Raw genomic sequence first — 14,982 nt, 5'->3', positions numbered from 1 at the left:
ACCTCAATATTTAAAGAAACAGTTAACAGTGAATATAAAAAATCTTACTTTTCATATTTTCTCTAACCTCTTCTTCTTTAAACAATTTAATTACGTACATGATAATTAAAACACTTAAACCGATAAGTACCGTAAAGACTAACACGTTATTTGTTAGAAAATCGTACCAAACACTTTCCATTTTCTTATATATATATCAAAATTTTCGACAAAAATTTACGATCGACGATTCTATGAGTCACAACACCACGAGGTCCGATCATACACTTCTCGCAACTGTACTTTCCAGCCAACTGACAACTTAGCGAGACTGATCGTTGAATACAGCGGAGAGAAAGGCGCCAAACTTAAATTTTTATAAGAATAACTGACTTTAATCATGACTTTCTACTGAGCTACCCACTGAAAATATATAGTGTATGATTCAGATACACGTACAACTATTTACTGATCGATTTTCTTTATAAATATTTTTTTTATTACCTCTGCTAACGTGTCGTTATACGATCCCCTCCACTTTCTTCAGATAACATGGAACATCTAAAATACGACGCGAATTTTATCATCACTAATTGAAATGATTTAGAATTAGATTTTTTCTAAATTAAATTGAACTTTTCAAATAAAATGAAACACAAACAGCAACGTAGAAACGTACAACCTTTCATGATGATAACAAGAACGTTTATGATAAACAACAAAGGTATAAAATGTTTTGCCAATGACTAATATTCTGGTCTGGACTTAACAATTTTTATCAGTTAGTAATAATAAACCAGTTCCTGTAAAGTGACGTAGCGATTTTAGTCATCGATACATCGGAATACCGTTGTAGAGTAGTAGTATTGAGATAAGTCCTTTTTATTTAGTTACTGATGTAATGAAAAAAAAAAACACGTGGTCGTGTACGTTAGGAAAGCACATGACATCAACGAATCAGGGGTGTACTTCGCATATTTATATTTATGAAAGCAAACAATAATTTATTAGAAATTATTTGAAAGCATAATGAAAATTTTTCGATTTGTTAGTCAGTTTTTAACCAGAATAAAATAAAATATATATACAAAAATACTAAAAACATTTACCGAACTGAGTATATGAAACATTAAATGTTAGATCTAAACAAATTCATAAATAAAAGTGAGATGGTTGAAAAACTTGAGTAATAAATATAAAGAATATCAAAATTTAATAATAATATTTAGATAAAATTATTTTTGTATTACAAATATATAAATGATTGCATCTTCTACGTATTATATTTATTCTCAATTGATATACCAGGTTAGGCAACCAGTTTTACGTATACGTCTACAAATTGCCTGCATTGTTTCAGCAAAAATAGATCAGATATTTTTACTTCACTAATTTCATAAGAGAATAACAAAAAATAAATAATTAAATCAATATTTGGATAATTTGTATTACAAATATATAAATTACCGTATCTACTACGTAAATATTTATTCGCAATTGATTTACGACGTTAGACAACCAGTTTTACGTATACGTCTACAAATTGCCTGTATTGCTTTAATAAAAATAGATCAGATATTTTTAATTCCAAAATTTCATATTAGTTGGTAAATTCCATGACTTAGACGAGATATATAGGATATTTTTAACTAGTTTATTTATTTATATGGTGTTAAAGATATAATAACTATAAATACTTATTGAATATATGATAAATATCAACTTAAATCAAATTATATCGTATTGTTGCAAACTTTGAATAATAAATGATTAAATACACATTAAACAAGCATTAATTTGTCCAAATGCATTGTTGTAATAACGTTATATTAGTATTTGTATTAATTTAATTGAATAAAGGTGCATTTTCTGTCTTACGAGTCTTAAAATGTGTTATATACTTTAGACCTACACTACCCGTCAAAAGTTTAGCCCAAACTCATATAAAATAAAATATTTCTATACCAAATTTTAGTTTTCACATTCACAGCTGATCTATACACTATGCTTTCTTTCATTTCTTTTAAGACAAACGTATTACCTAACCCGAACTTTTCGAATATTAATCAGGGGTGTAAAAGTAAATGTTATTTCCATATATTAACCTTTACTAAATATTATAATGTCCTGTACTAAATTATATAATTCATTTTGAGGTTAGGTTATCTTTTTAGGTCTAATTTCGCCCTTATTTAATTGGGTTACCTACTGACATACTTCTCATATATATATTACTGATACTCTATCAAAATAACACTGATTCATTTCTTTCGAATATCCTGTATTGATAAACTGTTATATAACAAAAAACTTGATAATGTTGTTCAAGTTGTTATTTCAAAATTTCAAGAAAATTAATGAAGTTTCATATTGTAGGAAATAAAACGTAATATTTATTATGTGTATTACGAAAATTAATTTTTATATCTTTTGTTCTTTATGAAAAACTTATGTTATCAGTTTAATAAACAACATTATCTTATATTTTTGCAATTTCAGCATTATTATTTTGTTTACCTATTAAATATTTTTTTAAATTTGAACCATCTGATAAAACTACACGTGCCATGAAACGACAACAACCTCTCAGATCCTTGATGATAACATTTACACCTACATTTATACATATTCATTTGTTCACTAGATATTTATCGTATCTTGATTTTCTCTTTTCTAAATATATATATATATAAGAATCTTTATGAGGTTATAATCACGAATTTGTTAGAAATATATCTAGTGCTACCCTCTATAAGTAAGAAGTATAACTATAATTTTAACAATTACCAAAGTTACTGTTTACTTTACATTAATATCGAAGCAAATTAATATAATTTTAAATAATATTGAATGGAAAAAGATTGTTCCGACAATTTTGGCTTTTTTTTACATTCGATAAATTGGTTGTTATAAAAATAACATTCAAATAATACGATTTGGAATACGACAAAATTTATGCCATCTAGTAGTGAACAGTATAATTAAAAGTTTCAAGCTTTTGCAGATCTAAGATTTATAATTAGTATAGAAATTCTCCTGTAGATAGCAGCTCTACGATTCCAATATATATATGAAGATTCGATTAGACAAAAAACGTGAAATTATTTAATTATTTTATATAAATATATCTAGTTTTATAACAAAATAATTAGAGTTAATACTTGTATTATTATTTTTTTAGTTATATTAATATTTTTTTATGTTTTTATGAAAATAATTACGTTAGTATAACATGAAGTTATAATTTGTAAACACGTCATTTTCAATCCCACCACACCTTGATAATAATAGAAAAAACAACTAAAGAAAAAATGTTAATAAACCACGAATCAAAAATTTGAAGTTTCAAATTATTATTAAACAAAAAAACTCTCTACTTCACTGTGATAATATTTTGTAGGTAAGTAAGTGTATTTTCATTGTACCAGCTGTAGATAAAAATTTTATTTTGATATAGTACAAAAAAATGTCAAGTTCAGACGCGCAACTAGATAATGCAATAGAAGCCGCTAAAAAAGCAGTCCAATTCGATCAACAAAATGAACAAAATATAGCAGCTTATTATTACGAAGCTGCAGCTAGATTATTAACACAAGTAGCTAACAGTACAGAAGATGTAGACAAAGTGAGATCCCTTAATCAAAAAGCCGATCAGTATAAATCAAGAGCTGATGAATTGATGAACAAAGTTCCACAAGAACATAAAACCGTAGATGAAAATGGAAGCAAATCGAGGTTAGGATAACTCAACATCTGTGAGACGTAAACTAACAATTTGTTGTAATAGGTTGAGACAATGTTATTTCTTATTGAACCAAGCTATTGAAGAAGATGAAGCAGGGGATAAAGAGGATGCTATTGATTTGTATGCCAAGACAGTTGAGTATATTTCGCAATTTCCTGATTTAATGCAAGGGGAGTTGAAGAATCTTGCTTTAATGGCTTTAGATAGAGCCGAAGAACTAAAAGGTACTTGAATCATTCATAATTTCCTCTAAGGTACAAATAAGTTTATTTCATAAAACCCTTTTTCGTAACCAATTTTGTTACTTAATAGCCAGACTTGTTATGCGTTATGTTTTGGATATGTGTATATTTTCTTTAATTTTTTTCTATATTGTGCAACACTGACATCAAAATCTGTGATTGCTATATTCTTTCTTAATATTTTTTTGATAAAGAATATGATTAATGTTTTTTTTGTGCGGCTCTAGGACTTGGAGAAAGTTGTATCGATGAACTTGCCCTCGAACCCATGCGGACCTATGAACTGAAACAATAAACATGATTTTTTCGCACTTTTGATTTGAAATAAAATTTTTCTTAATATTAAACTCCATATGGCGACTAAAATGAACAAATTGTTGGATTACAGAGAAATAACATCGAATTTCGTTCGCACTTAACATGTTAAAACGATTTTTTGAATATCAGAATTGAGATTGTGAACTTTTAGTTTGTTCTTTCTTATTTTGGTGGTTTTCCTATTCTTTTTGTTTTTTTTGAATTTACAAAGCTTTTTAAGCCTGTATTGAATATGCAGATGGATACATTAGTATTAGGGGAAAGTTTTGCCTTTGAGGTTATGTTTGTTTATTTTAAATTTAAGTGATTTTTAGTTTGTCTTTTTCTAAAATAGGTTCTTTATGTGAAAAAAAAATGTTTTTTTATATTATTTTATCGAAGACTATTGAAAAACAATTAGAACATTAGTTAACTATAAAAATATAACCTACAAATGCGGAATTGTCTGGTTTCGTTGATTCCCATTGTCGTTTAGGTATAAAAAAAGAAACATCACCGCCTAGTAGTGAAACTTCACCAACTAATAGCAAACTAGTTCAACAAAGACCATCTATTAACCCTAATCCACAATCTAATAAGGCGAATTTTTTAACTGCAACTGATGGCGGATATACCGACGAAGAAAAATTGGTACTTTTACATACATCAAGGATTAATGGAAGGGACTATGTGCCATTTATGAGTGTAGATTTATCAGAAAGGTTAGTTATAGCTTTATTAACTTATATACAGGGTGAAACTCACCGACCAAACTATACATATAGTAGAATTTCGTTATGACTAATATTCCAAAGGTCGGTCTTTTACAAATTGGTAATCAAAAAAGAAATTCAAGTTTCTCAATTTTGTTTATTAGTATTTATTCTTCTTCTTTTATTGTTGTTTCATCTAATTATGTTATAATTTATCAGGTTTCAATACTCCATACCATTTTCTGACAAAGACGGTCATCTAAAATTATCACCGAAACAGAAAAGGGATTTTTATAAATTCGTAAGACCGGAAGAAATATGTTCCGACCCTTGTATAGTGTACCGTTCCGTTCCAGATTATTTGAGCATAAAGCAAACTGTGATATCAGATTGTTCCTTCGTAGCAAGTCTAGCTGTTAGTGCTTCTTACGAAAAAAGGTAACGCAAATTTTTTTGAAACTAAATATATAAACTTACTTGCTTAGAAATCGGTCCACTGTAAACTTTAGACTTAAAAATTTGTTAAATATTAAAATTATTGCTTAAATCAAAATTGGACTTGGTCTGCGAGCTGTTGCTCAGCGGTTCGATGAATGTGCCAGCGTTTTGACGAGACTGTATCCTTTCATAGGCGACTTGGAAGGCGATTTACAACTCCTGACCACTAAAACAACTGCGATTGGTCCAAAACAGGATCATCTTAATTGGACGTTGCTGTTTTGAAAAGCGAAGTGCTTATGGAGGTGCAATTGCTATAGAGGCACGAACCAATCCTGTGTTGGGGCCACCGTACAGCCTTGACTTGAATCCGATAGAAAAAATCCCACAAAAATCAATAGACAAAGCATTTATATACCTAAATAAAATTCAACAAAATTCTAGAACAAAAAGAAACACAAGAAATACTGTAAATAAACCGTATGCTATAATAAGAAGTTCTAAAAGGAAATATCAAGGCACAGTTAAAGTCAAAAAATTTACAGTGGGCCGATTTCTGTGCACGCAAGTATAGTTTGTGAAATTATGCGATAGGTTTGGTAAAAAATTGGTAACCGCAATAATATATCCTCAATCGAAAGATAAAAAACCAGTTTATAATCCTTTCGGAAAATATATGATCAAGTTACATATCAACGGTATCCCGAGAAAAGTGATAATAGATGATAGTTTACCTATAGATCGATACGGAAGATTGTTGTGTTCATATTCGGCTAATCGAAACGAATTTTGGATATCTTTGTTGGAGAAAGCGTACATGAAAGTTATGGGCGGATATGATTTTCCCGGTAGTAATAGTGTGAGTATTATATATTATTGATTATTGAGCGCTAGGGGATTTTTCATTTATCGCTGGTATACGCTGTCTTTAACTTATTTAAACACTTCACACACTACACTTAACTAACTATAATTTATTTAAAACCTTCGGTTACTTTTCTATTTCGTTCTGTTTATTATAAATTAATTAACTCCGCTTAACAAACTCGTTTATATATACAAAACGAAATTCTCTAAAGTTCTAGAAAATAAAGAAACAAAACAAATAAATGACGAGACTTTTCTAGAAATTAATTCAAAAAGTAACAATGTAAACAAATATGATAGAAACATATATATATATATATATATATATATATATATATATATATATATATATATATATATATATATATATATATATATATATATATATATATATATATATATATATATATATATATATATATATATATATATATATGAACAAACATCAGGGACAGGACCGGCATCATGTCGGGGACGAGTTCGTAACAATAAATTTGTATTTGCTAAGTCACGCTTCCAAAAGTACCGTTAGATGGGAAGATAAAATAAAGTTGCGAATACAAATATGTTTCAGAATATCGATCTCCACGCCTTAACCGGTTGGATACCTGAAAGGGCCGCGATAAAAAATAATCCCGACTTCAACAAAGACGCTGTTTATCAAAAAATAGAAACAAGATTGGCCAAAGGTGACGTGTTAGTTTCTGTAGCCACCGGAGACATGTCGGATCTCGAGGCCGAAAGAACAGGACTGGTATCCACTCACGCGTACGCTGTCATGGACGTACAAACAGTCGATGGGGTAAGTATACGTAGAAAAATAAATAAAATTTACGAATTGAAGTTTTTTAGGTTAGGTTATTCAAGTTGAAAAATCCCTGGTCGCATTTGAGATGGCGTGGAAATTATTCGGAATTGGATACGCGACGTTGGACGCCCGAATTGCAGAGAAGACTCAATTTCGATCCTTCCAGCGCCGCTCAATTCGACAACGGAGTATTTTGGATCGATTACGATAGTCTCTGCAAGTTCTTCGATGTTTTTTATATGAATTGGAACCCGGAATTGTTCAAACATACATATTGCATACACCAGTAAGTAAAATCAATTGAAATATTTTACAGATTGTCACTAAATTAATATTATCAATCTTTATTTCGTTCAAAACGATTCTGGTTGCGATACATATTAAAAAAAATTAAATTACGTCATTTCAACGACTCTTCAAAGGTTTTTTATCAGTTTAACAACTTGACACTGACATCTGGTATGACAGTTGACAGGTATCTAACCTATTTGGAAATGACATTTGATTGATGACAGTTGATGTTTTCTTACATTTAATGCTTTATATCTCTTATTGTTTATTGAAAAACTACATTTTTATTGTTGACTTCATTAGTTCAATTTTTGACGCTGTATGGATTGAAAATGCGCGTTCCCCTTGATTTTCGATATTTGACAGTGTTGCCAATATTAAATAGCTTACGGTTGACATTTCGTATAACATTTGACATATAATTACTCTTCCAGAATGACATTTGATGTTTTCTGGCGTTTACCTTACTTGACATTTGACATATCATTAAAATTTTTATTTTCATGTTTGCAAATGAACATTTGACTATTTTTTGACTTTCTCTGTACGAATTAAAAATGTCTGCTTCATTTGACGTTTGATATTTGACAGTCTTACAAATATCCGATTGAAATTTAGTATGACAGTTGACATATTTAGTAAGATTCATCAACTTGATACTGACATCTGGTATGACAGATATCTAACCTATTTGGAAATGACATTTGATTGATGACAGTTGATGTTTTCTTACATTTAATCGTCAATTTAATGCTTTATATCCCTTATTGTTTATTGAAAAACTACATTTTTATTGTTAACTTCATTAGTTCAATTTTTGACGCTGTATGGATTGAAAATGCGCGTTTCCCTTGATTTTCGATATTTGACAGTGTTGCCAATATTAAATAGCTTACGGCTGACATTTCGTATAACATTTGACATATAATTACTCTTCCAGAATGACATTTGATGTTTTCTGGCGTTTACCTCACTTGACATTTGACATATCATTAAAATTTTTATTTTCATGTTTGAAAATGAACATTTGACTATTTTTTGACTTTCTCTGTACGAATTAAAAATGTCTGCTTCATTTGACGTTTGATATTTGACAGTCTTACAAATATCCGATTGAAATTTAGTATGACAGTTGACATAATTCTTCTTCGGAAATGACATTTGATATATCATTGAAATTCTTATTTTCCTTTTGAATTATTTCTAAAAATATTGGTTTATTTTTTGACGCTCCCTGTACGAATTAAAAATGTCCGTTTCACTTGACATTTGATAGTATTTCAAAGATTCCTCAGCTTACGACTGACATTTGGTGTGACAGTTGACAGATGATGTTCCTATTTCGAAATGAAATTTGATTGTTGGCAGTTGATATTTCACGTGACTTTATTCAATCGTCAAATTGATGTTTTTTTATCCCCGGTATTGATTAAAAACATCCGATACACTTTTTGTTTCGTATGTCACTAAATTTTTCATATTCCATTTTGTTTTTCCCCTAATAGCAATGAAATAATTTTTGACGCTCCCTGTATGGATTAAAAACTCCCGTCTCAATTGACAAGTGTTATTTGACATTTTACGGAAGATTCAACAGCTTACGATTGACATCTCGTATGACAGTTGACAAATAATTACCGATTGATGTTTGATATTCGACGAGTTACTAAGATTTAACTATATCTGACATATCGTATGATAATTGACAGATAATTATACTTCAAATGATGTTTGATTCTTGACAGCTGATATTTTCCCGTATTGATCAAAAACATTCGCCTCATTTGACGTTTAATATGTCATTAAAATTTTTATTTCAATTATTAAATGTTTCCTTATAATAATTGGTTTAATTTGTAACACTTTTTTATGGATTAAAAATTTCAATTGACGTTTGATACTTGACGGATGACAGTATTACTAAGATTGAACAGCTTATGTTTGACATTTGACAGATAATTACCCTTAAATGATTATTGACAGTTGACAGCGTTTTTGTAACATGTACAGTATGTTATTCTTTCAATTATTACTAGTAATCACAACAGCAATGATTATGTAGACTTTATCTAAGTTTTTTTCAACCAATTTTCACATAATCTATGATCATTTTTCTATTTATAAGAAATATTAGTTTTCATTAACATATCAATTCCCAATTATTTCTTTGTAACGTTGAAATTATTGTAACTTGACTTTTGACATTTGAAATATGGCAGATGACAATTTTATATAAGATTCAACACGTATGACATTTGATATATGTATTTACCGTGTTATTTTTGATCCCATATGGTATATAATATTTTCGAAAACTTGGTTTTTTGTAGTGTTTTATTGTCATCAATGATACTGTCTATTTCTATACCCCGATATCAAATTGTAGATCTTGGAACGCAGGGACGGGTCCAGTAAAAGATTTATATAGCATATCGGAAAATCCACAATTTTCTTTAGATGTACAAGGCGATGGAGCCGGCGCTGTATGGTTACTATTAACAAGACACATCACAGACATCGACGATTTTAGAGACAACAAAGAATATATAACACTTTTCGTTTACAGGGGTGGAAAAAAAGTTTATTATCCTTGTAAGTAGACAGGGTGATATCACTATCATGTTTCCCCTTTGAAATATTATTTTATATTTATTGCAGTTGACCCGCCACCGTACATAGATGGAGTTAAAATCAACAGTCCACATTATCTGTGTAAAATTTTATTGAATTCAGAATCTAATAGAAAATTTACAATTGTCGTTTCTCAGTACGAAAAATCCACCACGATATATTATACCTTAAGGGCTTATGCGACTTTACCCTTCCGTTTGAATAAAATAATTGATCCCTACAAATACGAACAAAGGGTGAGGGTTACAGCATTTATTTACGGTACGGTCCATGGTAAAAAACTCGTTTGCAGATTACGGGCGAATGGAAGGGCATTACAGCAGGGGGATGCCCGAATCATCCTCTCACTTTTCCTAATAATCCCAAATACTGCCTCGATGTCGATTCTAAATCCGATAACAATCAAATTTTAATAGAATTGAAGGGTCCCAAACAATACCAAATGGGATTCGAAGTTACCATACAGCAACTCAAAGATGAATCCGTTACCGCTCCGTTTAGAGCTAAATCATCGGGATCTTATAGGTAATGTATTTATCCCGATTACAGTCTAAAGGAAACCTCAGGTCTTCTACATTTTTTTTACATAGTTTTGATGGTTAAGGTGCTATTTTTTCTAATTTAACAGATCTGGATACATCGTTTTGGATCTACCAAGCATACCTGCTAGTGTTCTACGGATAATTCCTTCCACTTTTTATCCGAATCAAGAAGGACCTTTCATACTCAACGTTAAGTCAACATCACCAATAAAACTTTTTAAAACATAAAGTTAATAACTTGTTGTTTGAAATAAAAAATATTTATCTGGGATTTAACAAAATTTACGGAATATTTTTGGTAAATTAGCCGTCCTCTAGTTTTATCTGTTTATTCTGATTCTTTATTTATTGTTTCTTGTTTGTCGTACTATGTACTCTATTTATGAATCAAAGGAAAATACAAAGGAACAGTTTTATTGATGTAGTGGTAATAAACGGTGCTTTTATTCGATATTAAAAATTCCAATTTTAATATAAAGAATACTATTTTCCAGTAGTAGATACATGAATAATTAATGCGCATCAATAAATCAATACATACTTTGATAATGTTATTTTTATGTATATCTACTATACAAGTGTAGTATTTGAATAAATTAAAAACAAAAAAAAATTGAAATCATTTTCTAGTGTTGACATATTCATTTGAATAAATTTTGCCTTTCGATGTTATATAGATTGTCCCATTATCAATTTTTATGCAATCATAATATGTAGGGATTTCTTAGTCATCTAGGGTACACAGAAAACAATTTATTTATATATTTTTTGCATATTTTGCTTAAATATTCAATCATTTTATACTGTCTTCTGCTAGTTTGTTGAATTTTGTGAGTTTATTAAATATATTTAATTGTTTATATATTCGCAAATATAATTTTTTATACAAACTTGTGTTTTATTTCATAACTGATGAAAAATTAAATTATCTAAAAAAATAGTTGAAATACATAAAACAATGTAGCAAATACCATGTAAGAATAGAAAAGTGGCAGAACAGAGAATTTCTCAAAAACTTGGGCAGCTGATAATGGCAGGAAGAGGATACAAACTTTACTACTCAATAAAGGACTGTTTTGAAGAATTAATTCCAATATTCCTAAGTTTACAGTAGCAGGATGAAAATCAATTGATTTTCATAGTGATTCATCTTGATTTTAAGTCTCTTTTAATTCAAAATCAGATGAAACAAGTAAAAATTTGAAGTTTCGACCTATTTCAGTCTTTACCAAAATATCAGCTGATTTTGACTTGACATAGTGTTGAAATAGTCAAAACAAAAAGGTTGAAATTGCAGTTAACATTCAGGATCTTACGTGAGAATCGTGAGGACATTCTATAGTATGAATTTGTAAAATTACTTGTATTTTAACATATTGAAATCATATAAAAAAACATGAAATATTGAGTACCTATTATGGGTAGAATCATAATCAGTATTGAAATTAAGTGATAAACAACTATGAATATGGAAAAGAATATAAAAACTTTCAACATCATTTTTTTTGAAAATTGAATAAAATTATGTTTCAGTTCATGAAACAGGTCAATGTGACTATGATAAAGGAATTTGGCAAAGTATATACGTAAAATCAAATATCTTTCATAACATGAATGAAAAATTTTTATTTAATAGATCAGAGATCAAATTATGTAAATAAAATAGTGAAAATTTACCAGGTTACCCAATATTAACTATATTTTACTACACCAAGTAAAAAAAACTCAGAACCATCAGAAATTGTTATAAATACCTCTGCAGATTATAAATGTTCATGATTTATAATCCTTACATACCTTTTCCTCAATTTTTTTACCATTATTTATGATTTTTACCTTTTTACTTTTCACATCTCGTATTAATTCTTTTGTTCTCTTTTTTATAACATTTTGCTTCAATTGTATCGTTTATTACAGTATTAATTGTTCCATTACTTATATATTCATAATTCCATTCAAGATTTTTAATCGTAATATTTCCCTTAGTCCTACTGCATCGTTTATTTTAAAAATTTTTCAAACTTATTTATCTACTTATGCATTTTTTAATTTTGACATTGTCTTCTTCTTTTTCATATATATTGTTTTGATTTAATGTATCCATAAGCCACTTTTGCAACGATCGCAATTAAATTAAAGTTTTTGAAAACACTGAATATAATTCGAATTTCAGCAATAATAATTTCATAAGAAATTCAGTGTACGAGTCCAAAGTATGTATTACAAATCTAGAGAATCATCATTACAATTTACCTATCACAGTTTCAAAAATAACAGCACCTGATAATAAGTTCTTTTCAACACAATAAAAGTATCTTGAATAAATTGATGTAAAAAGTAAACAATTCGAAATTAATTAGTTAAGCAGTAACCATTTCTTTTAAATATATTTAATTTTAGAAAGTGGCCCAGTGTTCTCAATAAATTTATCAAAAAATAACATGCGAATGTTTCAGTGATTTATCTTTATTTGCAGTTGAATGTCCATAAATTGGGTAGTTAATATTTTGAATATTAAGTTTTGTTATGACTCTGATTTTATTCACTTTCAGTAATTGATATTACATTGTTTACAATTCAATTTTTAGCACAAACCGTAGGTTATCTTAGATGTCAAGTGAAATAGAACGTATTGAATATACGAGGGAAGTTAGTGAAGTATACATTTTGAAATTAATAATAATAATAATATTCATATGTTTGTTTTCAATTTATAGTCAAAATTTTTGTTTGTATGAATCAATAATATGTGTGCATGTTATATAATATAAAAAAACTTGAACGAGGATATGTAAATTAAATGTTAAATACTATATAGTGATACAGGGTGAATAAATTTTAAGTTTTCAACAGTTTTCTCATATTCGATAGTCTCGAGGCAAATCTAATTGTTAGATTTAAGTAAAATTTTCTAAAATGCTGGAAACTAATAATATTTTCATCCTGAAATAGAAACTAATGAAGAAACTCAGTTTGTAGTTCAAATTATTTTCATTTTAGTCCTGTTTTGATTTATTTTCAACGAATACGTCGTAAAGATATTCTGCAACCCCGGTAATACGAGAAATTTATTTATATTTATAAAAAGTGTTATTTGGTATCAAGCTTTATCTCTATAAAATTGGATCATCGTTCGAAGCTGTAGTTCAATTCATCATAAAAGCTTGAGGATTAAAAAGAATAAATGAAACAAGAGGAAAGCTTGTTAATCATTTAATTAACATAAAAATATTATTTTCAAACTTATTTAGACAGAATGTTTCGTTTAGAAAGATTCCTTACATGTTGTAGTGCGATTGTTTCTACGAGTGTGAAATATTTAGAGGGGCTGATACGATTGAAGGGTAAGTTTTTTTGCATGGATTACATGTCTATCAAATCAATAAACTATCTATTATAGACATATATTTTGGGGACAAGTTAAGTAGTGGTAAATTTTTTAATATATAAACATGTTGCCAATTCATTAAAATTTTCTCAAGTGTACAGTAATGTACCGGGCGAAAAAGAGAAAAAAACCCGAAACAAACAATCTGTCGGCCATTTTGCTGATGAATCGGTTCACCAGGTTTTAGAAAAACCCCAGGAACATCGACAACAGGGGAAATGAAAAGGAATGCGTGGTTATTTTTGGGATGCTTTCACTAGCAGTCGAAAATATATAAAAAACCGTTTATATACACACTTATACCGAGCATAATACACAACAAATAAAAACACTACGATAGATACGAGTTTTCGTAGTGGGATTGTGGCAAAACTAAACCCCATAGTGTACTAACTCTAATATATATCCGAGCCTTCGAATACTTAGTTAATTGCGGCGGAATTTAAATGTCTTGGAAACATTAAATTAAATCGATTTTAAAAATCAATATTCGAACTGACGCTCAATAACCTAAGCATCAATTTGAATATTGAATTTTGAAGTTGATGAATCTAATGTTTATTAAAAGATATAAAATTTATCTCGCTGCAATTCTCAGCTAATTTATTCACAGATGATGAATATATAAATATTAGAAAGCTCGGAAATATATTAGAGTACACTTTGGGGTTTAATTTTACCACAATCCCACTACGATAACTCTCATAATCTAGCTGGCTAATGCCTTGACGAATATTGAATTGCATCTCCTACGAAGATCCCCAGATCGCAGATACAAGGAAAGGTTTGTAACCACTGGCTAGTTTCGACGTTATTACGTCTCATCATAGTGGTAAAACAAACTCTGGTTCAGAGTTGAGAGTTTGTAAAACACCGTTTTGAAGATTAATTAATGGATATGGGGTGGACAACGATTTTTGCCCAGTAGATTAATACAGTTGGGGGGAAATAAAACAGATGAGGCATCGAGAAGATATAAATAGCAAGATTGATTACTAATTGAGGTTTATTGACCAAAATGTGTTGGAGTTCTGGTTTTTA

The 14,982-nt window shown here is 29.1% G+C and overlaps 3 protein-coding genes across 5 annotated transcripts in view; 2 read left to right on the top strand and 1 right to left on the bottom strand.

Annotated features, from left to right (window-relative positions):
• LOC130895674 (transducin beta-like protein 2) overlaps nucleotides 1–752 on the bottom strand; it is a 44,283-nt gene extending 43,531 nt beyond the window's left edge. The window contains exon 1 of one of the 3 annotated variants that reach the window (XM_057803128.1): nucleotides 484–752. Coding sequence is in view for 2 of the 3 variants with exons in the window: in XM_057803129.1 (XP_057659112.1) it covers nucleotides 49–181 (133 nt within the window). In the remaining variant the exon portion in view is untranslated. Of the gene's footprint in view, nucleotides 1–48; nucleotides 451–483 lie in introns of those variants that run through there. The other 2 variants (XM_057803129.1, XM_057803127.1) reach the window with 2 other exon arrangements.
• A 2,315-nt stretch (nucleotides 753–3,067) lies between these two features.
• Nucleotides 3,068–11,443, top strand: LOC130895673 (calpain-7-like). Its single transcript, XM_057803125.1, has 12 exons — nucleotides 3,068–3,379; nucleotides 3,437–3,714; nucleotides 3,767–3,948; nucleotides 4,760–4,985; nucleotides 5,196–5,414; nucleotides 6,009–6,273; nucleotides 6,856–7,083; nucleotides 7,134–7,375; nucleotides 9,767–9,972; nucleotides 10,039–10,247; nucleotides 10,304–10,536; nucleotides 10,640–11,443. The coding sequence occupies exons 2-12, from the start codon at nucleotides 3,446–3,448 to the stop codon at nucleotides 10,779–10,781; spliced, it is 2,421 nt and encodes an 806-aa protein (XP_057659108.1). The 5' UTR covers nucleotides 3,068–3,379; nucleotides 3,437–3,445; the 3' UTR covers nucleotides 10,782–11,443.
• Nucleotides 11,444–13,662: 2,219 nt separating this feature from the next.
• Nucleotides 13,663–14,982, top strand: part of LOC130895670 (scavenger receptor class B member 1-like) — a 46,520-nt gene continuing 45,200 nt past the window's right edge. The window contains exon 1 of the mRNA XM_057803124.1: nucleotides 13,663–13,897. Within this exon, the coding sequence (XP_057659107.1) occupies nucleotides 13,810–13,897 (88 nt within the window). The 5' untranslated portion in view covers nucleotides 13,663–13,809. The remainder of the gene's footprint in view (nucleotides 13,898–14,982) is intronic.

This window comes from Diorhabda carinulata, chromosome 6 (assembly GCF_026250575.1).
Source record: "Diorhabda carinulata isolate Delta chromosome 6, icDioCari1.1, whole genome shotgun sequence".
Lineage (NCBI taxonomy): Eukaryota > Metazoa > Arthropoda > Insecta > Coleoptera > Chrysomelidae > Diorhabda > Diorhabda carinulata.
The sequence above is the reverse complement of the archived record's forward strand: the minus strand, read 5'-3'. Positions and strand labels throughout refer to the sequence as shown.

Bases quoted from the DNA above. Each gene is read 5' to 3' on its own strand.
- LOC130895673 (XM_057803125.1), top strand. From the start codon at position 3,446: ATGTCAAGTTCAGACGCGCAACTAGATAATGCAATAGAAGCCGCTAAA. The intron at 3,715-3,766 runs GTTAGGATAACT...TTGTTGTAATAG, and splicing joins GAAAATGGAAGCAAATCGAG to GTTGAGACAATGTTATTTCT. The intron at 10,537-10,639 runs GTAATGTATTTA...CTAATTTAACAG, and splicing joins AAATCATCGGGATCTTATAG to ATCTGGATACATCGTTTTGG.